The sequence below is a fragment of the Ovis canadensis genome, chromosome 3, assembly GCF_042477335.2.
Source record: "Ovis canadensis isolate MfBH-ARS-UI-01 breed Bighorn chromosome 3, ARS-UI_OviCan_v2, whole genome shotgun sequence".
Classification (NCBI taxonomy): domain Eukaryota; kingdom Metazoa; phylum Chordata; class Mammalia; order Artiodactyla; family Bovidae; genus Ovis; species Ovis canadensis.
The window spans coordinates 77,462,976-77,489,453 of NC_091247.1; the positions used below are offsets into that span (position 1 = coordinate 77,462,976).

Sequence of the window (26,478 nt, forward strand, 5' to 3'; positions counted from 1 at the left end):
AATCTGCTCGCGGATGCCTCAGAACTGCAGCGAGGGCTGGACTCACGCAGCCAACAGGCAGAGTGCCAGCCGATTCCATTTTAAGCTGTCCAGAAGCAAAATGTCCCAGGGCCTGGGGAGGAATGGGGAGCTCGGGACGTGACACAAAGGCATCTGGCACCATGTGATGGGGGTCTTCATCCCAGAGAAGGATCCCTCAGGCAGAGCCAAGAGTACAACAGAGAGGAGTCTCTGAGGCAGGAAGGCTGGGGCACTGGAACCCAGCAGCCCTCCAACGCCCTGACATAAGCCATTCCGGGAACGGCTCCACTGCTGTCCCGACCCTGCCCTGTGACGTCGCCCAGTGCACAGACACTGGCCAGGAGTGAGAAACCCGAGCCAGAGTCCCAGCTTTGCACTGCCACCCAGCTGGCATGTCCCAGGTTCCAAACCTGTGACACAGGAGTGAAGTCTCTTGTCCCGTCTGCCCCAGAGACTCCTGCTGGATGAACTGTGATGACCCAGAAGCAGCAGCTGAGGAGCCCACAGCTGCACCAACTCCTCAAGCGCGGGCCTGCCCAAGGCTCTGGGGATGCTTTTATACTTGCAGGTCTGAAAGGCCCCGAAAATCAGCATCCAGGCCAGGTGCCTTCGAAGGCTCTCAGAAAGCCCCAGACCTTCACGGCTTGTTCAGCAAGGCAGGTGGGATGAAAGATGGGCATAAGAAAGGAAACGGATGAGAGGGGCTGGACAGAGCCACACCAATCCAGACAGAGCGAAACCACCTCGGCTGTGACCCCCGCTTCCTGCAAGCCCTTTCCTGTTTTTTAAGATGTAGAATAAACAGTGAGGTCTTTAAAGGCCGAATGCCTTCGCCACGCCGCCACAGCATCTGAAGGCAGATGTGAAAGTGAGTGTGCTCTCTGGGGAAGGCGAAGGCGCAAGGGGCAGTGTAGACGCCACCACAGGGGTGAAGCTGCCAGGGCTGCAGGAGACCAGCGTAGCTGCGGCCCACCCTCTAAGCACTCACATCCTTCCTGACGACCACCAGAGTCGTGGCAGTCCCTGCTGGCCCCCTTCCGGGTCACCTGCACAGGTCAGCACCTGGGGTCAAAGACAGGTACTCATCGGACCTAAACAGAGACAGTCCCTGTTGAACCATGACCAGTCTCAGCCCTGCAGAGTCAGTCTGTCTATCTGCATCTGGGCCAGCCCTCCTCCAGTGGGGGAAGACAGAGACCAGTGAGGTCAGCATCTCTGGGTGTCGCCACAGGTCATGGCCTCTGTAAGTCTTTCCGGTCGCTCTGGCCAGGGGCTGATGATGGAGGTTCCCAGGGGAAACCATGGGTGGGCCTAGCACCCGCCTCTCTTCCCAGGCCCTCTGCCTGGCCTGCACTCCTGGGCCAGGATCAGCCTTCTAATTATTTGTCAAGAGGATCAAGACTTGGAGCCATTCCCACCTGAGGCCAAGACAAATCATTTCTTTCCACTGCTATGAAGAGGAGCTATCTTAGAGTGGTCCTCCTTAGAACTTGGTGAGCATGAGCCTTTCCAAAACCTTTTCTTAGAAACAAACATTATTTTGTAAATGAGGGATATTTGTGTGACAATGGCTCTGGCTAAGCCAACAAGCACTGTCCTGGGGTCAGAGTTCATCCTGTCCATCCCCCTCACCCAGGGTCTCCAGTCATCCTCCTCTGCATTCCCTCCCTGTGGCTCACCCCAGCACCCCACCCGCAGTGGCAGAACTGAGCTGGCTGCGGGGAAGGACATGGGCTGTGTGGGCAGCAAGCACAACAGGTCCCCATTTTTACTTCCATGTTCCTTGAAAGAAGTTCCCTGTAAAATATGCTCAGCATATGCAGTAAGAAAGACCTGGACATGGTAATTGCTGTGTACCTGAGGGAGCCGCCTCTGGCCCCTGACTTACTGCCCAGCAAATAGGAGGACGTCGTACTGAAGCGTGGCCTCTGGCCTCAGACAATGTGGGTCCATTGCCAGGCCCTGCTGCTTTCGAGCAGGTGCCTTGGCCTCTCTGAGCTTAACCAGCTGTTGGTAAAACAAGGGCGGTAACAGCATCATCACAGAGGGCTGCTGGCAGGACTACAGGCAACAGAAACCGTGAAGGCAGCCGGCCCCGCTGCATGGCGACTCCTCAAGAAAGGTCAGCCGTCATCCTGAGACCCCTCCATCATTACTGGTCTTTCCTACCAGGCTCCGTGCTCCAGCAGGGACCACATCTTTCTCATCTTTATATGCCCAGTGCCTCACCTAACGTCACTCAATAAATCATCGTTGGATAACAGAAGAAAGTTGAGTCACAAGGACTCACTGAGGCGTGGAAGGGGAGGGGGATGGACAGGATGACCAGCCAAGCTGCAGAGCACCCTGCGGAAACTCTCCCCTCTTCCCAGTCCCGCTGCCCACGTGTGTCTCCCTGGCCCTGGCCTCTGGCTCCTGGCCCTCATGGGAGTCCTCTGTGACGGGGGAGGGTGGTGGCAGGTATGGGGAAGGCACGAAAGGGGGTATTATCTCTTTAAAGGACAGTAATTAGTAATTCCAGCTGATGGCCATGCTGCGTTGTTTTAATCAAGAGTTCTATTTTTATAGAAAACACATAATCGAGTGGAAAAAGCAGGCCATTCTCTGAGTCACCACAGCCACACCTCTGGAAAGTCTTAACTCCTCAGCCAGGAGGCCAGAGCCTGCGCATAGCGTGGGCTTCGGTGGGAAGCGGGCCTCTTCCCAGAAAACGGGGCCTGAGTCTGACAACCCAAGCTCAAATCCCAGCTTCCCTTCCTCTAGCCCTGTGACCCCCGGCCAGTCATTTCAGCTCCTCCGAGCTTCAGTTTCTTATCTGTAAAATGGGACAACAGTATCACTACCCCCTCGGGTCTACTAGGAGGAACAAGGCACACGCAAGGCCTCGCCCTTCCTAAAGCGTTCATCCACACGTGCCCTTCCTCACTACTTACCCAGCCCTGGTTATGCACAACCGCTTATGTATGCCCTCTCTGCCTCTGTTTCTTATCTGGAAAATAGGAGTTAACAACAGTTTCTACACCTCCCAGGTTGTGAGGAAATTGAGTGAATGTGTGGGAAGTGCTCAGAGCAATGCCTGGCACACAGCTAAGCACTGGGTGTGTTGCTATTTTATTATTATTGAAGTGCTTGGGGTCCAAGCATAGCAGGGTTGTTCAGCTAATCAGCTGGCTGGGGTTCTAGTCCCTGCTTTGCCACTCATCAGCTATCTGACCTGGAGAGACCAGCTAACTCTCCAGTTAGTTTCTTTAGAGTAGGAGGGTAGGACCGAAAACTCAACAAATCAAACCAAGACAATGACAGAACAGGGTAAGGGGGTGTGAGCACACTCTGAGGGCTGTAAGAAGCCAACATCCCCATGCGCTCCCTGCCTCCCTCCCTTTCCTCCATCCTTCCAAAAGAACAAACAAAACAACCCCTTCAGTATGCCCTTTGGGGGGTCTGCGTGTGTGCCGGATGCCTAGCTGTCAGTTCCCGGCAGGGAGGCAGAGGAGCCAGAAGACAGGCCATCATCTGTCCTCTGTCCCCAGGGTACCTCCACATGCTCAGGGAAGCTCGAGCAACACACCCAAGGCAATTCGGAAAGGAAGCAGAAGGGAGTCAGATACTCAGTGAGTGGGTCAGCTCTGAGTGCAGGAGCTACAAGGCCACGTGGAGCCCGAGGGGAGTCCCTGAGGCTGGGCAGAATCTGGAAGCACGACGAGGGAAGGAGGGCAGCCCCTGGGGCTGGGCCAGCAGGGGCAGGATCGAAGGCCCCACTCCCAGCCCTGGATCGGGGCAGGGGGAAGGGGAGGAGCGGCTACTCCCTCACCTCCACTGGGGCTGTGATCGTCTGGCTCTCACCCTGGCCATGGCAGTGCTGAAGGACACAGGCCTCAGGGTCCTCTAAACGCCCTGCCTCCGGGAGAGACTCCACCAGAGCAATTAACTGATTCAGCTCACACACTTGCTCTTCAGGACATTATTTCAAAGCTCTAACAGGAGACCTCCCTGAAAGCGAGAGGGACACTTATGGTAACTTTTCTCGGCCCTAAAAACCAGTCATTTTTCCTTGGTTCTGGAGAATTACGTTGACTCATGTTCCCTAATCTTTTATGGTTCACACTGATCCTCTTCCTCAGGGGTCCCCCACCTCCAAGATCTAATAACTGATGCTCTGAGGTGACGCTAATATAATAATAGAAATAAAGTGCACAATAAATGTGATGTGCTCGCGTCATCCTGAAACCATCCCCCCACGACACCACAATCTGTATAACAAGTGTCTTCCACGAAACTAGTCCCTGGTGCCAAAAAGGCTGGAGACAGCCACTCTACCTCTTAATGAGTTCACTGTCAATATGATCTGACTTTGAAGCTCTCAGAACCTTTAAAATCAACAGCCCCGCAAGCTTTCACCTCCAGGAGCAAGCACCTCTGTTTCAAAACTTCTTCCCCACCTGCGGAACAGCCGCCTCCACCCATGGCACCGGAGGCCTAACCTGAGCTGACTGACGGCTGAGCGGCTGGGCCTTCCGGCCTGGCTTCCCTCAGCTCTGGGGGAGCAGGTCCAATTACCTTCAGGTGACGCCCCCAAAGACACATTCTCGATCATGAAAGATATGAATGAAAACCACACAGAAGCCATTCCATAACCACTCTGGGGTGGAAGAACTTCCAGAAGGATCCTTAACTGGCACAAAAGTTGGCTCCCAGCCCAATATAAGAAACCAAGACGCAAACACCTTGGTCTGTAGTTGCTGCCCAGTGAGATGATCTGGGGACCTGAAGACTACCCACTGCAGAGAGCAGCCCTACTTCATGGGTATCAGTGTGCCTCCTGGGTCCTCTCCCACCTGCAGAGGCTGGGCCACTCCCGCTCGAAAACCAAGGGCCCAGCCACAGCACCTGCCTCCAGCAAATGCTGACAGCAGTGAGACTCAGGACGCAAAGAGCCAAAAACTACTTTAAAACAAAGAATTCCTTCTGGAAAAATCTGTTTTCCTTCCTTCCTTGCTTTCCTCTTCCCCAAATAAAATAGCAGAGATCATTCTAGCTGGAGTGTGAGCAGAGGACTGCAGGGAGACGGAAGACTCGGTGGCTGCATGTCACATGCATTGAGGTCCTAGGAGGCTCCCCAGAGCCACCAGCGCAGGGAAATGCTGAATGTCAGACTGGCTGAGCCGAAGAGGAACTGACCTTTGGGGAAGAGCAAGCCGGTGCCAGCGATTACGCCTGGCTTAACACTTCCCTCCACCACATGGCCTTGCAAGTTCACCCCAAGGCTGCTGTCCTCACTGGGGCCTGTGGCAGCCAAGAATGTTTAATGAACCTGGCGAAGTGATAAACTATGTTTGTGCTCATACCTTTGATTCCAGCCCCTCACTGGCGTGCTGGTATTTTAGGCATCCTTTTGATCCACTCCAAGTCCCTAATAAGAATCACCCAATAAACACAGTGGGTTTAAGTCAAAGACATTAACGGAAGCCCCAGGACTCTGATCCCTTCCGCTTGGTGGAATACACAACTCAAAGTTTATCACATGCCACCTGCAACAAAGGTGAGGCAGGCCAGGTGGAGATCCGAAGGGTGCCCTTGAGGCCTACGTTGGCCTTGACGGGATTCAGTCACGGTCTGGCCCCAGCTAACGCCTAGTTATCAGCTCAAACATTTTCCAAAACAGCCCCGGTTTCCTGGGGGAGATGCTATGACTGGTTCCATTTGTTTACAAGTGGCAAGCCGAGCTCTGGCTTGTTGAGAGAGCCATATAGCTCCTGCTCTGGGGAAAGCTCCCTAGGGCTCCAGACAACCTTTCCCCTAGGACCTTCCAAGGCCCACAGGACCTGGGCTGGGCAGAAACTTAAGAGGGGGTGGTAAGAGGGGAGGGGAAGGGCAAACCCAGTTTGCTCCTCTCCTGCCAGCCCAATAGCCTGGGCTTTCAAAACCGGTCTGGCAGGCTGCCAGGCCTGGGGTGGGAGCAATGACTGACAGGCTGGTTATTGGAAAGCTCCCATCATTAGCCCAGGAATGTTGTTTGGTTGCTATGGCGACCTTCCCTACAAGCAGCCTGACTAAAGCGCAAGGAATCTGTTACCTAAAACCAGCACCCTGTGGAGCCTATGGCTTCTGGAACAAGCTTATCAGCAGCCTGTTCCCTTGACTCCCCTAGCTGAGCCTCCCAAGCCCAGGAAGGGAGAAGAAAACAGCTAAGACATCTCTGAGCTTGCTATGGGGAACCTCTCGAATTCCAAGGCCCAGCCTGGCTTGGAACCCAGGTCCAAATAGGGAGCCTGCTGCCCCCTTGAGGCCCCCTGCAGACTGGCCAGGGGCAGCCTGGCCAGCACATGTGTCCAGGGCTTAGTGGAAAGCCCTCAACATTTCAGGAAGCTGCTCGGGTGTCTGGTTCTCGTCACGCCAGGTTCACGCTGTCCCTGCAGGGCTGTCAGCCACTGCCTCATCACGTTTCTGCCTTTTTAAACTCAAGCTCCATTAACTAAAGGTCACCCCACAGCACGGAAATAAAGATCCCCTTTGCTATGTTTTCTAATCCCTGAATTTGAAGTCAGCTCCACAAAGGCTAGGATTTTCTCCAGGAGTCTTGAGTCCTGGAAATGGTGACCTCCTGGTGGCCGCTAGGGAGCCGGGAACACTTCTTCTCAGCTTCCACTGACCCTCATATGCAGGACGCCCTCCCCTGGCCCACTACGTGCGCTGCCCTCCTTGAGCCCCTCGTCACAGCCTTATGCTGTGGGCCATTTCCCCTTCCCCCTCTGCTGCCCTTGAACCCGGCTGTAAACTGACTGTGAGATCTTCTCTTGTCTGAATCTCACAATAGACCCTGGAAGCAGAGGGAGGCAGGAGAGATGTCAGTCTTTCAGCAGCTGAGGAGAAGGGGACATGGGAAGGAGGAGCAAGCTGCTGGAGGGAGCATAGCTAAGTGGCAGCCAGGGACCTGCTGCAGCTCCCACGTGGGGACAAGCCAGGAGGAAAGGGTCTATTCCACTCCCCAGCATCCCCCGGTGCCAGCCCTCCTCCACCCGACACGCACCTGCCAGCCTCTCCTTCACTTTGCACAAAGGAAGAGCAAGGTCTCAGCCACTGGAACCGGCAAGGCGCCGGGTGGCACCCAGACCTGGTGCCTTTGAGTGCCCACAGGACAGACCTTGTTGACAATGCTGAGGTCAGGGCATCTACCCCATCACTGGGGGCGGATTTTTTTGTCTGGCTGCACTGAGATTTATTGGATTAGGGGTTTAATTAACTGCCGTGGCAACAGCTGGAGCCGCACACAGCTTGTTCCCAACGCAGGGAGCAGCTGGAAGAGCAGGCTGCAGTTTCAGCTGAAGGGCAGTGACACTCTCCAGTGATCCCTGACCGTAATGGGCGCAGTGACATTTCCTGCTAGTCCACGGGTCTCATCCGTGGGGAAAAGCACTGAATTATCTGCAAAGACCCACGGTCACACCCTGGGTCACTCCACAGTGCTGTGGTAGGTGGCTATTCCCCCCTCATACCCCACTGTCCCTCCCTCCTCACGCCCCCCTCCCTGTTTTTTTTGGCTTAAGACAACAGAAATATACTGTCTCACAGTTCTGGAAGCCAGAAGCCCCTTATATTTTATTCAGTTAGTTTTGTAGCCTTTTAGGGCTGGCCCAGTTCAAAGGGGAGCTCCCCATGGTCACGAATGTGAGGGGCACACGGTGGCTCAGAGATAAGAACCTCCTCTCTCTGTGGATGGGCAGGTTCACAGAAGCACCAGGGGAGATGGGACGCTCTGGGCCCCCAACGCTCCACAGCAGGCTTCTCTGTGGTGACAGAGGAACACAAGAACCCCAAGTGTGCTCTGGGAATGGGACTTCCTCGGGCTGGGACGCCAGAGGTGTCTCCCCGTGCTTCCAGCCCGAGAGGGCCTGAGGCCCCTGCAGTGGCCCTGCGGTGTTTGGATAGAGGGGCTCTGCTCCCAGGGCAGAGGCTGCCCCAGGCTAAAGGCTCCTGTCTGCAGAAGCGGGGACCCGGCTGACACCGAGCGGCAGCCACCATACGCGCTGACCACCAGCACAATCTCCACCCGGGGCTCCCCGCTTTTTTTGGCTTCTATTCTCCCGATGCAGGCACACAGGCGCAAATGTCACAGCTCGGGTCCAGGTATTCTTGGGGGCCCAGAAGGCCACTCACGGGGCTCTGGGGGAAGTCACCAACCTCACAGCAAGGCCCCACCCCTGGCCCCACCTCTCCAAGACACTTTGAGTGACTGAAGCATTTCCTGGGGAAAGAGTCCGCACCTGAGTGAGGTGAGAGGAAAGAAGAAGAGGGTGGTGGAAGTGCACTTGGAGGACCAGAAAGAGACGGTTCCGCACTCAGCCCGAGAACCAGGCGCAGGTGGTGGGGGCGGCAAGGAGGAAGAGGATGGCGGCGGGCAGGAGACGCCTCCCAGGGCGTGAAACAAGACAGGCGAGGTGGGCTTCTGCCTCGCACACGGGAAGTGTCAAGCCGACTTCAAAAAGTGGCGCTGGCCTCGCCACATCAGGCCAGGGAGGGGATTCCGCCAGCACAGAGCATCCAGCCCAGGGGTTAGGAGGAGACGCGCGCAGTCAGATGGGCGACACTGGCATGAGAAGCTCCTGCACGGGATCGGGGGCCCAAGGGAGCAGTCTGTGCAGCCCCTTCTGCGGCTTCCACGGGACAGCCCTGCGCCCATCTGCTCGGTCGCCATCTGTTAATACATGGAAGATTTCACTCGGATAAAGGACAACGTCTGACGCCTGGCCCAGCCTCTGGTTTCTTCTGTGACACACACTGAGCCAGGGGCTGGATAAGGACTCTAACCCGTTTACTGTTCTAACCCTTCCGCAGAAGCCTAACTGACAATAAAACACACAGAGGCACGCCCATACACACACATACGCACACACACGGCTGGCAGCAGGCCATGGGTCTGACCCTGCCAGATAGTCTTGAGCTTGGGAAAAAGCCAGGTTAACTGGTACCAGAAGAGGAAGACCTTTGTCCTTCCTGTATTTTTATAAAAGTAAAAAATAAACTTCTAAACAGTAGGTCTTGGTGTACTGTATTTGGGATTAGGTAACTACACCTTGTCCACACATGGTTCTATCTACGTGGTGCATGCCCTAGGCGACTTGCCTTTTAAAGTGAACTAATTTCAATTTTAATAATCTCTCAAATATAGAAGGGAGGCCAAGAGCCAGAGCTGTCTTGTGAACACAAAGGACAGGCTATGTGGAGCTGGCCTTGCACCATCTCGGCTCACACCTGACCAGGGGCAGCTGGGACTACCTGGGCTCTGCTGACCCTAGTCCAGACTAACACCCCCACCCCGCCCAGAGCATCGTGACTCCTGACCCCACCGTTCTGGCCCAGGTGGGTCCCAGCTGCCCCTGGTCAGGTGTGAGCTGAGATGGTGCAAGGCCAGCTCCACACAGCCGGTCCTTTGTGTTCATAAGACTTGCTGAGGACGAAGCCACTCCCAGCAAAGTCCACAGGCAAAGCCACCGTGGCATCTTCTGAAGGAGGCCCAAGGCACAGGGAAGCCCGAGCCCCTGGCGCAAAGGGTCAGTCCTGCCTCTGCTGGACTATAGGTAAACAGACAAGTGCTTGGGCTCTCCACGTGGAGGGACTCTCCCTGGGCCGGGCCGCCTGAAGCTCCTCTCGATCACTGATCTCAGCTGTGGCACCCACCAATTTCCCTAATTCTTTGTGGAACTGTTTTCACTGCCAGCGTGAGTCACCTCTCAGGGCACCAGGACCACACTCCTTTCTGCTGTCTAAGGACAACAGCCTTTGGCTGGTTCCAAAGGGTTCTCTTTCAAACCCTGAGCACAGTGGGAGTGGGGGTGCTCAGGGCCCCTCATTCTGGGATCAGGGGATTCAGAGAAACAGGGTTTATTAGCACCCAACGTTACCTGTCTCGGGGAAGGAGGGCAGAAATCAAAAGGTGACCTCCCCCTCATTTCCTCCCAAGGGGCAACGCACCCTCCTGCGTCAGCCAGTCAGTGAGGCTCTTGTTCCCCAGGGTCCTGGTTGGATGGCAGCAGGTCCCCTGTGTATAGGTGGGGGCAAGAGGGTCTAGTCCTGCCCCACCCACCACCACTGGGGCCACGTGCAGCGTGAACCCTGCTCCCTAGAGACAGGCATCTGGGTGATGCGGCAAGCAGGAGCTGTGGAGGAGTCGAGGATAGAGGGAGAGGCCAGGACCACTCTGGGGGGATATAAATCTTCACCCCAACTGCCTGTGGCCTTCTTGGAGGTAGGGGCCAGCTCACATGGCCTCTATCAGCCCAGCCACTGTTAGAAACCATCCTTGGCTGGCTATGCCAGGGTTATGGTTAAGTCACACAAGTTAGTGTCCCCATGATGCTCAAATGTACAGTACAGGGCGGGATGGAAGCAGCTCGGGCATGTTATCTTAGAGCACAGTCTCCTTGGTGGTCCACACAGCCCTCCGTGGAGCCTGCAGTCACCATCAAGAGCTTCCTCCTCCACACACGGTGCCTCCTGGCACCAAACAAAACGCCAGAGCCGGGCTCCGAGCCCACAGGTCCTCGGCCCGCCTCGACTCCCAGTGTGTGCCCGACCAGCCCCAGCCCAGAGCGTCCACAAGGAACTCACTTGAAGTTCTCAGGGTACTCCGTGATGGCCATGTTGATCACGTCCAGGGCGTGCTGGTAGTGTTTCTGGGCAGAAAAGAGGAGCGCCAGCAGATGGAGGGCATTGGCGTCGTCCCTGCACACTTTCAGAGCCTCCTGCAGCTGCTCCATGGCGCTGGAGATCTGCCGGAGAAAACTGCCGGCTTAGCGACCTTCCCCAAGGCCCAGCCTGCTCCCCGGACTCGGGGGCCAGGTGCCAGCTCACGAGGTGCAGCAGACCCAAGTGAGACCGCAGGCACTGTGGGGCAGGCAGGGGCTCTGATGAGAAAACACCCGTGAACACCATGGCAAGAAGAGTCTGCCGTTCCATGTCAGTGCTGTCTCACAGAAGAGAGAAAAGAGGGGCAGGTCCACAATGGATCATGAAGGACTGGGCGGGAAGCCCCAGCCAAACTGGAGGAGGGGGACTGTGAGAGGCCACCCAGACCACTGGCTACAGATCTCTCCTCTGAACCCGTTCTCGCAGTGACTGGGGCTGACAGACACATGCTGCCTCCTACTCAGGGACTCAGTGGCAACAGCTTAGGCCTGGGGTCAGACGGGATGTGAATTCCAACTCTGCCACTTCCCAGCTGGCGCCGGGGCAGAGGACTTGGCCTCTCTGAGCTGCAGTTCTTACGCTACAAAATGAGGATAACAGTCCTACCTACAACACTGGCTGAGAGGGTGAGACAACGTAGGAAAAACATCCTGCTGGGCACAGAACACATCTGAAAATGCGAATTTCCCTCTTCAAGCCCCCAAAGCCCAGGCAGCTAATGAACAGGTTAAGAGCCTTCCTTCCAGTCCAATGAGACATGTTTGCTCAGGGGCTCAGGCTTAGCGGTTGTCAGCTATTCGAGACACTATCCACACCAGGGCCTCATCCTCCCAGGAACGTCAGAGTCATTTTCCAAAATCTTGCTCTTGACCAAACCTCAGACCTACATCTCCAATGCTCCTGGAGGGGTCTACAGTACACAGGTCAGCTGGGGGCTCTGGGCCCTGGCGTGCCTGACCCCTGCCTGGTCTCCACCTGGTCTCTGCACTACTGCCAGGCCCAGAGTTCTCCCATGGGGACTTCCTTCTGTGGAAAGGTCACGGAAAGTAAAGAAGGAAGCTAAGGTCAGTGTGACCGCTGGCTCAGCTTGCCCATGCCCCCCACCCCAAGGCTGCTCCAGCAGCATGATCCTGGGCTGGGTGTCCAAACCCGCAGCCCTCACTGTCTGAGCAGCCAGACATGTTTTGGGCAGGATGGCACAGAGGGCCTCAGAGACCCAGGTAGGCAGGACTAGCTTAGAGTCCATTCAGAGACCCTCAACCCCCAGAGGTTACCAAGATCTGGGGGCCCCAAGGACACGGGGTACCAGGCTCCACCGGCCTGGCCCAGCCATCTCTCCCAGAGGACAGACGCCATTCATCAGAGGTGACTGAATAATTAAAGATACTAAAAAATGCATCACGGAAGGTTCATCAGGAACTGGACTGGCAAGGAAAGTACTGGTTCTCCAACTGAGGGCTAAAAATAAACTGGTCTCGGATATCTTTGCGTCCACGCTCTAGGGAGCACCAGAGTGGACTGATGTTTCTGGAGACAGTGGTGGACAGCGCCTGCTCTAGGACCTGGGAGTCGGAAACCGGGGGCAAGTGCCATGGGGGGCTGGAAGGATGGCTCCTTGAAGAGAAGACCAGGGGCCAGAAGTTGACACCGACCCGTAAAAGCAACCACCAGGCTGGTGGACAAGGCTCCAAGTGCCTGCTTCCAAATGGGACAGGGGAACAGGATACTTAGAGCCACACGGGGCTGCTTTAACTAGGTCAGAGTGGGCTCTGAAGCTGAACTGTGCAGGCGCAGCCAGCTCCCAGCTCCTGAGCTCAGCAGAGCCACAGCGCCTCAGGTGTCAGATGGGGCCAACGGCACCCTCCTCGTCAGCTGCAGGGCTGGCCCGCACCCGTGGAAAGACAGCAGCACTCGTCAGCCGGGCTGCCCATCCCCCGACCGCGAGCAGCCACCACCCAGAGGGCTCTGCGGACTCCTCTCTGCCAGGCTAGAGCCCAGCCCCAGTCCAGCAGGCTTGTCTGCAGTCCCTGAGTGGCCCAGTGTCCACACTCACCAGAGCAAGGCCACCAAGAGGCCCTGCTTCACACAGGGCACCAGCCTGAGGGGCCCCTCTGAAAGCAGAGGCTCTGAGGGGCCTGGGGGATGGGAACCGTCCCTTTTTTTCTGACAGGCAACCAGCTGGGTGGGTGACTACCTGACCTCACTCAAGTCCCTCAACAGACCTTTCAGCACCAACAGCTCAGCTCAGAGAAGGCAGGCAGGTGGGCCTGGAGAGCCTTGGGAATCGAGGCGGTCAGCGGACAGGAGGCCCCAGAGGCCGAGCCTGGCGGTAGCGTCCATATGGTCAGGGGAAGCTCTGTGTCACACAGAAGCAGCTCCACGTGACAATCTCTCTGCTCCCCCAGCCCCCTGGGGAAAGCTCGTGGAAGGTGAGGATACAAATGTTTACTGAGGCCTCCTGTCAACTTCTCAGGAGACGGACGTGTTGCAGGGGGAGTGAGGGCAGAGAACAAGCCCTTCCTGTGTGCCCACCAGAGGTCAGGGGCTTTACCACAGTAACTGACTTAATCCTTGCCTGGGCCCTCTGAGGTGGAGTATGAAGGCACTTACATTAATAGATAAGGAACAGAGGCTCAGGGAGGTCACAGCGCTGGTAAAAGCAGCAGGGCCAGGAGGAGATCAGCACCCCCAGAGACCTGGGTGTTAGGAACTGGGAGGACTCACCTGGCGGACGAGGGCCAGCTGCAGGGAGACATACAGGATGACCTGGGGGTCGCCAGGCGCCAGCTGCTGGGCTCTGTATTGGCAAGGGGAGCAGTGAATCAGCCACCCAGGGTCGACAACCAGCGTAATGAGGGTCTCCAGTATGCCAGCCCTGTGCTGGGCACTTTTAGCAGGGCCAAATGCTGGAGGTTCTGCCAGCCCCACCTTGGAGGGTACCCTGCGGGACATGACGGCTGGGGTGGAAAGCCCAGGGGCAGCCCAGGCCGGGGCGGTGCCTGCCAAGAGGGTTGGCTCTGGCTGAAGTGGGGGATACCTGGGAGGGTGGGACTAGGAGTGAGGGAAGCCCCTCTCCTCCAGGCAGCTGTTGGCCTGGCTGGGGCCTGTACAGAGCCTGCAGCCTGCCCTCTCCACGTGGGACAGTGAAGATCTCTGGAGGATGGAGGGGCTGGATGGCCTCTCTGGGCTGGAAGCCTTGGGAGTGAAGAGCCGGTGGGGAAGGAAGGAACTATCCCCTGATCCTGAGGCTCAGAGGGAGTTGGCCAGAATGGGACTCTCCTTCCTCCCTGGGTTTGAGAACAACCTGCCCCAGAGGGGAGCTGGATGTTCCTAGGAAGCTGGCACAAGGAGTCTGGGGCAGGCCCCGACCCAGCCCCTGCCATCTATGCTCAGATGGAGCAGGGCTCAGAGGGAAGAGCCCTACAATGGCCAGAGGAGGGAGGGGGAGGAATGCTCAGGCAGGGCCTCGCTGAGGTGGAGAGGGACTCCCAGGAGGGGCCTGGGGGAAGGGTTTCTGTGTCTCTCCCCCACCACCCCCAAACCTAAGGCCCCCTCCCAGACGCTGGGCTCTAAGGAAGGCTCTCAGGGCTGAGGGAGGGAGCCTCCCAGTTCCCAGGCTGGGGAGGGGCTGGGAGGAGGCAGATCCCCGTTTTTGAGCCCCGGCTACCTGTAGATTACTGTGCAAGGTGCTTTCCTGCTTTCCCTCCTGTCCCCTGAACTCGGACGCAGGGGGCTGAGCCTGGGGGCAGCTCCACCACTGCAGAAATGCTCAACCAGACCACCCAAGCCCACAGGCCTGTCCCTGCTTCCTGTGTGAACTCTCAGAGCCTCAGTTTGCTGTCAACAAAATGGAGACAGAAAACTCTGCCCTGTCACACCAGAGGGTCCCCTGAGACAGGAGAACAAGCCGCCTCAGGCAATGCTGCCCTTTGGCGTCCTCACCTCTCCAGCGTCTGCAGCGCTTTCCGGTGCAGTTCGTCTTGCTTGGATTTCAGAGTCGCTGCAGGAGATAGGACAGAGACAGAGCCGTGAGGGGCTGCTGGAGGGGGGCCAGCCCAGCCCGGCCCCACCCGGGGCATGGAGCTCTGTGGGAGAGGCCCCACCGGGACTCTGTCTGCAACTGCTCCAGACTGGTGTCCTGGTTACCGGGGGAAGGGGTGCAGATGTCCCCCTGGCCCCAGCCCCCCGGCAGGCACACTTCCTGGCACAACGGGTCCTTCTACCCCTTTGCCTTCCTTGCCGCCTGGGCCGTCTTGATCCTTCCAAAGGCGCGAGCTTCTGGAGAAGTTTCTGGAGCTTCTGGAGAAGTTACACCTCTGTCCTGGCATGTGCCTCCCTAGGCTTCCTTACTCATGAGGCTCCTTCTTTTCTAACCATTTTAACAAATTTCAAGTGGACAATTCACTGGCATTAAGTACATTCACCATGTCTTGCAATCATCACTACCATCCATCTCCAGAACATCTGATCATCCCTAACAGGGTCTATACCCACTGGACACGACCTCCTCTTCCACCGGCCCACCAGAAACCTCTATTGCAGTTTGACCACAAGGCTTCTTGCTTTAACCCAAACCAGATACCCCCCTGGTAAATTAAATCGGCTTTAAATGCAGTAGGATAGGCATTTGAAGCCTCAGCTACACACTGAACCCCCTGAGAAGCTTTAAAATGACGGTCACAGGCTCCAGCCAGACTAGGTCAGGATGCTGCTGGCAGCACCAGGCAGGGACAGATGTCAGGGGTCCCAAGCTCACAGAGCAGCCCTGCTTCTAGAGGATTAAAGACAAAGGGAGGGTCTCTGGACTCTGACCAAGGGACTGATGACTCCCTCACTTGACCAGTGTGTGGGGACCCCAGGGTTCCCTATCAGAGCCTCACTGACACCTCGAAGTGACCACCGTCACTCGAAAACAAAGAGCTGGCACTGCACCAGGATCTTACCCTTCCTCCTCCCTTCCTTGTCCAAGTACCAGCTGTTCCTACCTCTCGCTGTGTGGGCATCTGAAGCCCACTTCCAGGAGCTGGCATTTGGGGAGTGTGGGGGGCTGATGACTATTCTGGGTTTGGCCTGGGTGGGGACCTATCGCTCCCTTTCCCTCAGGCTGCAAGGATACAGAAGCAGGTGGAGCTGGTGGGGGTGGGGACGGAATGCAGGCTCCAGGCGGCAGGAGGGGAACCTAGGCACCAAGCTCAGGTCAAGTATTTAGTAAATGCTTGCTGTGTAGCCAGCTCTGTGCCATGCATCGGGGGATTTTAAAAGACCCCAAAAGGTGGCAGTGGTGCTGCAGGTAAAGGTGAACCGGAATGAAGACACTGTGGGCTCAGGGCTGGTGGCACAAATGCCCCAGGAGTTCCAGGGGCAGAGATCAACTGGGGCTGGGCCTTGAAAGGAGAAAGAACTGGGTTCATGAAGAGGGCGTATCTGAGGCTGGCAAAGCTGCAGCAAAAGCAGAAATGAACTGGGGTGTGTGTGTGTGCGCACACTTGTGCACATCAGTGAGTGTCTGCGTCTTTACGTGTGTGTTTTTATGTACGTTTGCACACCCATCCTAGAAGAGTCAATGGAGGTGTGTTGGGGGGTGGACACTGATGGGACAAGATTAGGAGGCCCGAGTCACCCCGAGCAGAGGTTCCCGGGCCCCGACACTCACCGTCGGTGGCCTGCAGGCTGTAGGTGAGACCCAGTGCCAGGTAGCCCTTGGACAGGAACTCCCCGGCTTCCTCCCCAAGGTGGATCACCATCATGGCAAAGCGCTCTGCCTCCTCTAGCTGCAAAGAGGAGAGGCAAAGGTCACTGGGGAGGGCAGCTATTCACAGGCACCCAGCCTGGGACCCTTGGAACTGTGCCCAGGCGCCTTTCAGAGGCCACCCAGCCACTGAATGGAAGGATAGCTGTTTCCTCCACCTGCGACAATCTGGACCCTTTCCGCCATCCAGGGGCCTGTGTTCCAGGTCATGGGATGCTACCTCTCACAGGGAAAGTCTGCCTTGCTCCAGAGACCCCAGCTCCCCATAGCTGCTCTGAGAGCCTGGACAGTCTGCGGCAGCCTCTTTAGTCACATGGCCCCTGTGGCTGTCCCTGCCCTGCTCATCAGCAGAGACAAGGGAGCCGGAAGCGGGCAGGGGTGGGGTTGGGGTACAGGCAGGGCTTGGGGACCAGGCCCTGGGATAGCCCACCCTGCAGAGCAGGCAGGCCGCCATGCCTTCTCTGGCTGTGAGCTCGCTACCCGACACCAGGCGCTGTAACTTTTCAGGGGAAAAAGGCCTAGGGTTGTTTTTGTCCTGGGAGCAGGAGAGACTGTTCCAGTTGGAAAGGGACCAACTGGTGCAGGTCACGTGTACACACATCACACACCACATGTGACATGAAAGAGGGGCACACAAGGCGGCCCTCATGAGCCCTCTGGGGCATCCACACAGCAGGCAGGCCTGCTGCAAAGCAGGGGACAGCTGGGGGCCTCAGTTGTGCCCACTCACAGGCCTTCCAGAGGCCCCTTCCCTTCGCCCGACCCTGGAATGTCATCTGCCCACATGGCTGGTATGGCAGTGTCACCAAGAATGATTGGTACCGCCCTCAGCAAGGAGATTCATACCCACAGCCCCACTGCCACCCAGAGGCCAGGGTCCCTTGTGGGGGGCTCCCCTCCACCACCCAGAAGGGCCCACCAAGTTAAGCTGGGTTCTGACACCCCAGCCTGTCCCTGCCCAGGTCCACCTCCCTCGGCAGGAGAGGGACAGCTCTGTGCATCTTGTCACCTGACTGCAGGCCACAGCTAGGGGCACTGGTAGGCTCTCCTTCCCTGGAGTATTAGAGGAGCCTGAGAGAGAGGCCATTAGCTGTGAAGAGGCGAGCTGGGCTGAGTACACCTTGAGGGCACAGCTGTAGGGAGCTGTGTGCAAGAAAAGGCTGATGGAGCAGAGAACCCACGGAACAGAGGAGTTAAAAACTCCTGAAGTTCAAGAGAGGTAGAGTGGGTGAGCTGAGAGCCCAGACAGCGATGGTGGGGGGTGGGGGGTGGCTTCCAGTAGCCCAGCCAGAGCCCTGACAAACGCTGACAAGGGCAGCTCTCCAGCCCCCACGTGGTTGAGCTCAAGCCACTGACCTGGGCGGTGGACCGCCTCCAGGTTGGCAGACTGGTCACTGGAAGGACACGGAAGCTGAGAGCTGGGCCTATATCACCCTCAGGCTTGCGGTCTCAGGGTTCAGGGGAAGCAGGCAGCTTAGCAAACCTCATGGCTGCCTGCTGCCCAGCCTCGGCTGCCGGGAGGACTGAGGGCAGTGGATGCAGAGATCTGCCTTCTGCAGCACATGGCCCAGCAGGATGCAGGAGAGCTGCAGGGCCTGAAGTCAGAGCCAGGCTGAGCACCGGGCAAGACCCCAACATCCCTGGAGAAGGGAATGGCAACCCACGCGTCTTCTTGCCTGGAGAATCCCATGGACAGAGGAGCCTGGTGGGCTACAGTCCATGGGGTTGCAAAGAGTCAGATGACTGAGCAACTCTCACTCACTCAAGCCCCCCGACACAGGCTTGGCCCCTGATAGATATGGGACCTCGAGCAAGTCACCTCCTCTCCTTTCTGTGCCCCAGAGGTCCTCATCTGCAAAATGAGGAGCTAGGGCCAACCCCTTCCCAACTCCTAACTGCTCCTCCCTACAAATCTCCATGAGGGTTCTGCAGCACTCGGCTCTATGCTGCGCTTGGCTGGGGCGGCCCAGCGTCACAGGCACAGGATGTCTGGATGAAGCACACACGGAATCTCTAACGGGGGAGGACCCCATGGGACAGGGTGGCCCTTAATTAAGGCTCCATTGTGTGCTGCTGGCCTGGGGCCATGGACGATGCAACCGGGGGAACTGCCTGGCCGGGGTTTTCCTAGGAGGCCTCCTGGCAGAGGGGACAGGAAGCACCAAGGGAAGGGCAAGTGAGCAAACAGCATCTTGCCTCCTCTGAAATATGCACAATGCTGGTGTGGTTTGTCTCCCACACTGTCTTCAGGCATCACTATGCCCCATTCAAACGGGAGTGAGCTTTTTTTATAAAAGAAGTGAAAGTGAAAGTCGCTTAACTATGTCCAGCTCTTTGTGATCCCACAGACTATACAGTCCATGGAATTCTCCAGGCCAGAATACTGGAGTGGGTAGCCTTCCCCGTCTCCAGGGGATCTTCCCAACCCAGGGATTGAACCCAGGCCTCCTGCATAAGAATTATAAATAGAGCTCAGAAGCCTCCTGCATTCCATGTATATACACTCTTCTCATGTCCATGTCCTTCTCCTAGGCAAATGCCAACTTCTATTCTCCTGCAACCCACGCAGAGAGGGTGCCAGGTATGAAGTTCAGCAATTACTGGCATATAGGCAAAAGTTACTTGGCAATTCATGTATATCATATTCTGGATTAACAGGGCTCACCAGCCTTTAGTTTCAGAAAGTGACAACATACATCCTTAGTTTTCCAGCTTGTTGTCCACTCTGACTCCAGGTTAGTAGCCATCCTTGGCCAGTACTTGCCAGCCTTGCCCACATAGTTTAAAATGGTCTCTGAGTGTGGTGTCAGCATTTGTCTCAAATCAAACCCACAAGGCTTCAGTGTACCACTTTTTCACGTGGCTGACGTCACTTTTGATCTCCATTACCTACCACAAAAGTTTTTTGCATGTGGAGTCAAAGTGATGATTATGAATGAAGAGAAATACTATTACTTTTTATTAAATATGATAATATATAGTATTAATATATTTATTCATGGGTACTTTAGCTAGGGTTCTATTTCATAATCCAGTAGTCGGTCTCAATCTATGATGTGAAAAACAAATTGCTGACTGAGCTGCCCAGAACCCGCCCATCTACAGCCAGCCAGCCATCTGATACCGCACTTGCCCTTCCCAGTCCCCACATGCCTCCTCCTGTGGCCTCCACAGCGAACAGCTAATGGCTCTAGAGTTGCGGCCCCTGCTTCAGTAAGATCTGCTCAGGTCACAGCACTGCGCCCTCCCTGCTCATCAAAATACTTCTCCGGTGAGGGGTTTTCAAAGCTTTCAACCATTCTCCCGCACTGCTTTTTTTGTTTGTTTGTTTTTGGCTGCACGGAGTCTTTGTTGCTTCAAGAGGGCTTCTCATTGTGGTGGCTTCTCTTGTGGAACACAGGTTCTAGAGTGCTGTCTCAATAGCTGTGGCACGTGGAATCTTCCCGGACCAGGGATCAAACTCCTGTCCCCTGCATTGGCAGGCGGATTCTTAACCAGTGGACCACCAGGGAAGTCCCCCTGCACTGCTTTGTAACACCTCTTTTAGCTGTAACTCTGCCACAAAACCCAGGAGGAGATCCCCCCATTCTCCCTTGCAATTCCAGAGCAGCTGGGTGCCCACTGGAGCGTCACAGCACGGTGGCCACCTGACAGAAGGGTTTTTCACAGCTGAGGTTGAGAGGTACAGGGCACTTAGGGGACCCATCTGAGGTCACCCTGCTAGTAAATGGGAGAACTTTCTGTAAGTTTTCAACCCAGGTCTTCTGAGTCTATATCTAGGTCTCCCTGAGCTGCTCAATTCCTGGCTGCCCTCTGCGGGTCTTCATTTTTCTGCCCTGTGACCCTTTGGGGAAAAGGATGTAAGGGAGGATGTAGCATTCTGAGCCTGTGCTTTTGCTTTCTGTAAGGAAGGAGAGCGTTCCCGTGTTTTTCCAAGTTCCTGCCTATCTCCAGTTCTCCTAATTTGGTCCCTGCACAGCCAGGCTCCTGGCCTGTACACTTTGCTTCTTCTCAGGCTGCCCGGTTCATCTCGCAGGCGCCAAACTGGTTGTACCCCTTCCTCCTGCCCAGGGAACCAGAGAAAGGTCATTTCTGAGCCCGCAAAGCTCTGTTTAAACAGCACCTCCAGTTTGACCTTGGTTGCTTCCCACAGGGTCCAGGAGCTACTGTCATCTGCTCTCCCCAAAACACACTTTTTCTTCCTGGAAGGAACAGGTACTCTTCCTTATCTCCACAAGCTCAAGGCAGGACAGCTGGCATTCTTACTGGACTCCAAAACACTTAATCCATCTTTCTGAATCTCAAAAAACAAAGGCAAAACCACAAAGGCACATCCTTTCTGAGAGGCTGCTATTTCAAAGGGGCCAGCACAGGGATGGTTACCATTGACCAGGCACCTCCCACGTGCTAAGCAAGGACACTGCTAAGCTCTGGGGGGTCACAGCCATCCTGTAATGGTAGATACAATGATCTCCAGGTTACTGATAAGGCACAGAGAGGGCAAATTACTTACCCAGAGTCACACAGCTACTAAGTGGGAGGCCAGGGATTTGAACCCTATCCTCTCAGCCTCCAAAGCCTGCACTCTTTCCACTACCCCATCCACCCCCTTAGGGGAAGAGGCTGAGGGACAGCACCACAGACTTTTTAAAACCTTTCCAGTTCCACAACCTCCTCCCCTTCCATGTGTGACGCACACACACACCCCCATCCCCTAGCCACCTAGAAAGGTTTTAATCTTTTTAATTAAATGAATCTGAACTAATTTTGTTTGCAGGGATATGAAAAAATTTTTACAGCTCCTCTTTCTCCTGCCTCAAATAACTGGCTGGGGACCCTGGCAAGACACTGCCACGTTGAGGCAGGAGGCTGCCCCACTGCTGTCACCAGGTCAGAGCCTGGACACGACACCCTCCTCCACTCAGAATAAACAGTGGGACCAGTGCTCTCAACCCTGGGACATCACAGGTCCCTCTGCCCAGGCCCCTCCTCACCCACTCTCACTTGGGCAATCTTGCTCTCAGGCCCAGCCCGGAGCATCCCACACTGGCTCTGGGCACAGGGACATTAGCCCTAGGCATAAGGACAGGACATGGGGTAACAGGTGCCCACCTCTGGGCACATGGCCACCTCATCCGCTTTCACCCAGCACAACTCATTTTTCCAAGTCCCAGTTTCAGCCTCCCTTCCTGCAACCTGGGCCAACCTGTCCACCCCCAGATCTCCATCCCCTGCTCATGGGGCTTGGCTGCGTAATGGCTGGGCCTGCTGGGGGCTGATGTGAGTCAGAAGAGACGTGAAGGCAGGAGACGGAGGTGGCATCAGACGCCTTTCAGGATCTGTGCCTGCCACCAGCACCAGCGCCCCTCCGCCTGCCTGTCAGATCCATTCTTCCTGCTCATAGTCTTGAGGACAGAGAGCGTGGGCCGCCCTTCCCCTGGCCTCCTAGGAGAACGGGCTGCCCCTGGCCACCCACAGCCTGCTCTCGGCCCAGCACCAACCCAGGGAGCAGGCAGGCCCGTGAACCAAATGTAGATTTCCCACACCTGTCCCTCCCAGCCGGCTGGAGCCAAAGTCAATCTATATATTTCTGAACACCTCCTGTGTGCAGGGTTTTTTGTGTGGGCAAAGGGCTGAGGATATGAGACATAGTATGTGAAGAAGCTTCCTGTTTAGATGGAAAGGAAGTACCCTACAAGGCAGAACTCCTTGCCAAGTAGGATCCATCCAATCAGCACCCGGCATGAACTCTGGGCTGCAGTTTCAAGAAAAAGGAGAGAGAGTTCCTGCCTTCAAGAAACATATGCAACAGGAAATGCAACGCATCATGCTAAGTGTCCAAGGCAGGTATAAATGGGGCTTTAGGGAAGGTAAGAGAACATGAGGTTCCAGAGCAAGGAAGGCTGCCAGGAGCCCACCCCGGCCCTACAGCAGGACCACGCCCTAGCCTGGACCTGATTTAAACTCTAGTTCAAACCGGCCCCCCAAACCCAAACATGTTTCTCAGCTGAGGTTAAATGGCTCACTCACCCTCCTCCCCAATTCGGATGTCAAGTCTGCATGCTGAGGTTTCCTTTTGGGCTTTTCTATTTATGTTGTCATTGATTACTTTGCTCCCAACTCATCTGATTTCAATTTGGACTGATTGGATCCTAATTTTATTACCATGTAATCTGAATGCACATAATTACTGTCATTATACTGCTGAGGGAAACAGCTCCTCCGCGGCGGGAAGACCTAAATTTAGGGCTTCCTGGCAAGGGCGGCACTGCCTGGGTGGACCCATAGCCGTCTCAGAGCCGGCAGCCCCTGGGAGCACAGATGCCCTCTCCACCCACCCTTGGCGAGGTGGGTATTTGGGCTTTGTCCCAGGGATGCACTTGAGGCCCCTCTCTGGAGCCTTGGGAACACACAGGACTGGGAGCTAGGGTCAGTGAGCTCACCCTCTGCATCCTCTGGCTCACATGACCACCCGCCACTGCTGTGCTCAGCCTGGGTCCTCACTCTGCTGGCACCCACACACCCCCATCCTCTAGGGTGGAAGATGCCAACAGTCTCCCGAAAAACACTGGGGGGACAGGCAACGTCCCCAGTAACCATGAGGCTGAGGAAAACAAGCTGGGATGGAAGGGGCCACCTCTGAGCCCCATCCAAGGCCCCCCCCTCCTGGAGGCCTCCCTGACCTGTCCAGCCCTCTCCTGACTTTCGTCATTTACATCACACAACAGTGAAACTCTTACCCCCCTCATCACGCTGCCTCCTCCAAATGCTGAGGGCCTACTACAGATCAGTCTTACAGGACATCATAAAGCCTGGGGCCAAAAGCCATGCTTTCTCCTCCCCCATCTCCCACAGTCTGGTGGGGCCAAGGCAGGACCATACTCGCACATCATACACGGGTACCCAAGGACCAGGGAACAGAGGGAAAGGTGTTGCTCCCCGGCCCCCACCCCCAATCCGAGGGAGCCAGTCCCTGCAGCAGAGCCAGGATGAGGCTCACTGGGTGTCGAGGCAGGAGGCCCTCTCAGAGGGTCCTCAGTATACTTAGCGGGAAGGGTCAGAATGCAAAATCTCCCTCCCCAGAGCTGGAGGGGTTGGAGAGGCTGCTAATTCTGAAGCACCTGCCAGAGGCACCTGGAACCTAGCCCCTGTTGCCCTGGAACAAGCTGGGCACCCAACAGCAAGGGCAGGCAGGGGTGTCAGGACATCAGGAAGGGGAGGGACATGCATGGGAGAAGCTCCCCCTTTGGGAGACACTGGGCCAATGAAGGAACTAGGCTTATTGAGCTTGAAGAGAGATGTAGGTGGGGCTGAAAGCCAACACGTGGGAGAGACGCTGCATTGTTCTAGTTGCTGAAGAGGGTGGAAACAGGACGGCCTGGACGTAGGAGGCTGATGTGGGCCTGTGGAAGCCAGGAACGTGGGCAAAGGAGCTCCCAGTGAGAGCAGACAGCTGGGCAGAGGCGCCGCTGCAAGGTCCCCGAGGCCGAGCGCAGCAGCCAGGGAGCCAGGGCGAGGGGATTGGCAGGCGAGGCCTGGCGCTCTGGGCTCCTAGGCCAGGGCTCCTTCCCCACTCCCCCTGCTGACCTCCTAGAGGGAAAGCTGCTGTGGGGAGAGGGCGAACGCTGAGCTGTCTGTAGTTCAGCCGCCTCAGCAGAGAGTGGCAGGCAGACAGCCGAGCACAAGGCAGAGACTGGGTGCTGGAGTCCAGGGGGAAGGAGGCGGCTGACAGAGAGACCACCCTCCCATCCAGCCCAGAGCTGGTTCCGACTCTGGATGGTGGGCTAGCCAAGGTACTCCAAGGTCCTGCTCACCTCCCCTGTGCTGGGCAGGTGGGGGGCACCCTGTCTTCTGACTCCACATTTGGCTCCCTGGAGATGGTCAAGGCTGAAGCACAAACCTGACATCATCCTGAGTCGGGGGATGAAGGCTGGAGTTTTCAGAAGCAATTCTCCACTCCCCCACCCCTTCCACACACAGCAAGATGCACCCACCTGCTGCCACCCTCCTGCAGGAAGCTGCCAGGACCTGGGCCCTGCGACCGGAATCACTCACCCAATGTAGGGACCCGATGCAGACCTTGGCGGCCATCAGGGGCACGGTGGGGTCCGAGGGCCGCAGCTTCACGCACTCCCGCAGCAGCGACACGGCGTAGGATGACTGCAGGAGGAAGGGCGGCGACATGGTCAGCCACAGCCCTGGGCTGCAGCAGACTGGGTGTGTCCTGCCTTCAGTGGGGGCAACTCCCCAACGGCCAGCCCCCACCCTGCACCCCTTTCCTCCCAAGCCAGGAAGAGGCCCACTGGAAGGAGCCCAGGCAGCGGCAGCAGGCAAGTCCCCCCGGGTCTGTTTGCTCATCTGGAAAATGGAGGCTGTGACCCTTGCCAGAGGTCATGTAACAAGAGCGGAAGGAAGAAAACACAGGGGAACTCTTCAGAAGGAATTCACATGTGAACCACAGGACTTTTAGAGGTAGAAGGAAACTCTCTCAAATCTCTGAGAGGTGACAAGGTTTTACAGGTGATAAGAAGAAGACAAAACCACATGGAGACTGGCGGGAGCAAAAAGGCTGTCAGAGAAGAAGCCATGGAGATGGGGCCACAGACATGCTGAGGATGGCCAAGTGTGGAGGGTCAGTAAAACCCAGCCCACAGGCCAAATGTGGCCCGCTGCTTGCTTCTGTAAATAAAGTTTTATTAGAACTCGGCCACACCCATTCAGACGAGTATTGCCTACAGCTGCTAGCATGAGGCAAAGGCAGAGTGGAATAGTTCCCATGAAGACTGTTTGACCTACAAAGTAAAAAATGTTTACTCTCTGACCCTTTACAGAAAGTCTGCTGACCTCTGTTCTAAGTGCTTTATAAATACGGCGTCATTTATTTTTCACAACTCTCCTGTGAGGTAGGTTGCTATTGAAACCGTGTAACTCAGAGTGGGACTTGAACCTATGGTCTTTCAACTGAGATCACACACCTGGTTCTCAGGACTTAATGCAGCTCAGGTTCTTGATGTCTCATCACAGAAAGAATTCAGTGACAGAAACAAAGTGATAGGTAAGAAGTGGATTTATATAGGGAGAAACACACTCCACAGAGTGTGGGACAGAAGAGAGAGCACCCTTGAAATATGGCACGGTTAGTTTTTACAGGCTGGGTAACTCTGCAGGCTAATGAGTGGGAGGATTATTCCAACAATTTCATCACATCCTAAAGGCTGTCCCTGCGCCCTTCCCTCCTGTTTCACTCTGTCCCTGTTCACAGATGAGGAAAGTGACATGCAGAGAAGCGGTGCGTTTGAAGCCACACTGACGATGAACGGCTGAGCTGGGGTTTGAAGTCTGACTTTGAGCTTGTAACCACTGCCCTATCCTGCCTACCTTGGCCAGAGAGGAGGCTTCCGTCTCCCTCCTACACACGCATGCGTGCACATGTGTGCAACTACAATTCCCACAAGCTGGGCCCTGCTGTTGGCCCAGCTCGCCGCCTTAGTCAGCTTCATCCTCCCTGGCTACTCCAGAGGCCCCGTGAGGGACAGGGGGACTCTAGAAGGCTCTCTGTCCACAGCACAGTATGGAGACTAGTGGACGCAGACCTGGGGCCCCACTGGTCTGCGTCCACCCTGGATCCCCACCTTTCTCTACCTGCCTTTCCTTTCCCCGTGGAGAAAGGGGAGCTTTCCTCAGCCCAGATGAGAGACTTCCCTGGGCTCTGGCCTCGGGCTCATTAGGCCGATTTCAGGTGCCTCGGCCTCGGGCCTGCTCCGTGTCAAGCGTGGCACCGGGAGTTGTGGGGTCCCTGTTGGGAGGGGCAAGAGACCCACAGAAAGGCTGGGTGGAGAGGACAAAGCCCCACCCCACTGCTCTCTCAGGAAAGAGGAGGGTAAAAGACCAAGAGAGTGTTAGCATATGACCAGCTGGGAGGCTGGGGGCCTGCGGGGCAGGGGGATTCTCGGTGTGGGCTGGGGCAAGAGGCCAGCAAAGGGCTGGCAGGAGGCGCCAGGCCACCCCACTCTCCCGAGACCCTC

At 56.2% G+C, this 26,478-nt stretch overlaps 1 protein-coding gene across 9 annotated transcripts in view; it reads right to left on the minus strand.

The window, feature by feature from the left end:
* The window catches only part of TTC7A (tetratricopeptide repeat domain 7A), a 159,296-nt gene that overhangs the window by 73,074 nt on the left and 59,744 nt on the right, over positions 1-26,478 (minus strand). For all 9 annotated transcript variants that reach the window (XR_011255693.1, XR_011255692.1, XR_011255690.1 and 6 more), the window contains 5 exons: positions 24,509-24,613; positions 16,358-16,475; positions 14,647-14,704; positions 13,429-13,501; positions 10,627-10,787 (listed from right to left, as the gene is read on the minus strand). Coding sequence is in view for 6 of the 9 variants with exons in the window: in XM_069583382.1 (XP_069439483.1) it covers positions 10,627-10,787; positions 13,429-13,501; positions 14,647-14,704; positions 16,358-16,475; positions 24,509-24,613 (515 nt within the window). In the remaining 3 variants the exon portion in view is untranslated. The remainder of the gene's footprint in view (positions 1-10,626; positions 10,788-13,428; positions 13,502-14,646; positions 14,705-16,357; positions 16,476-24,508; positions 24,614-26,478) is intronic.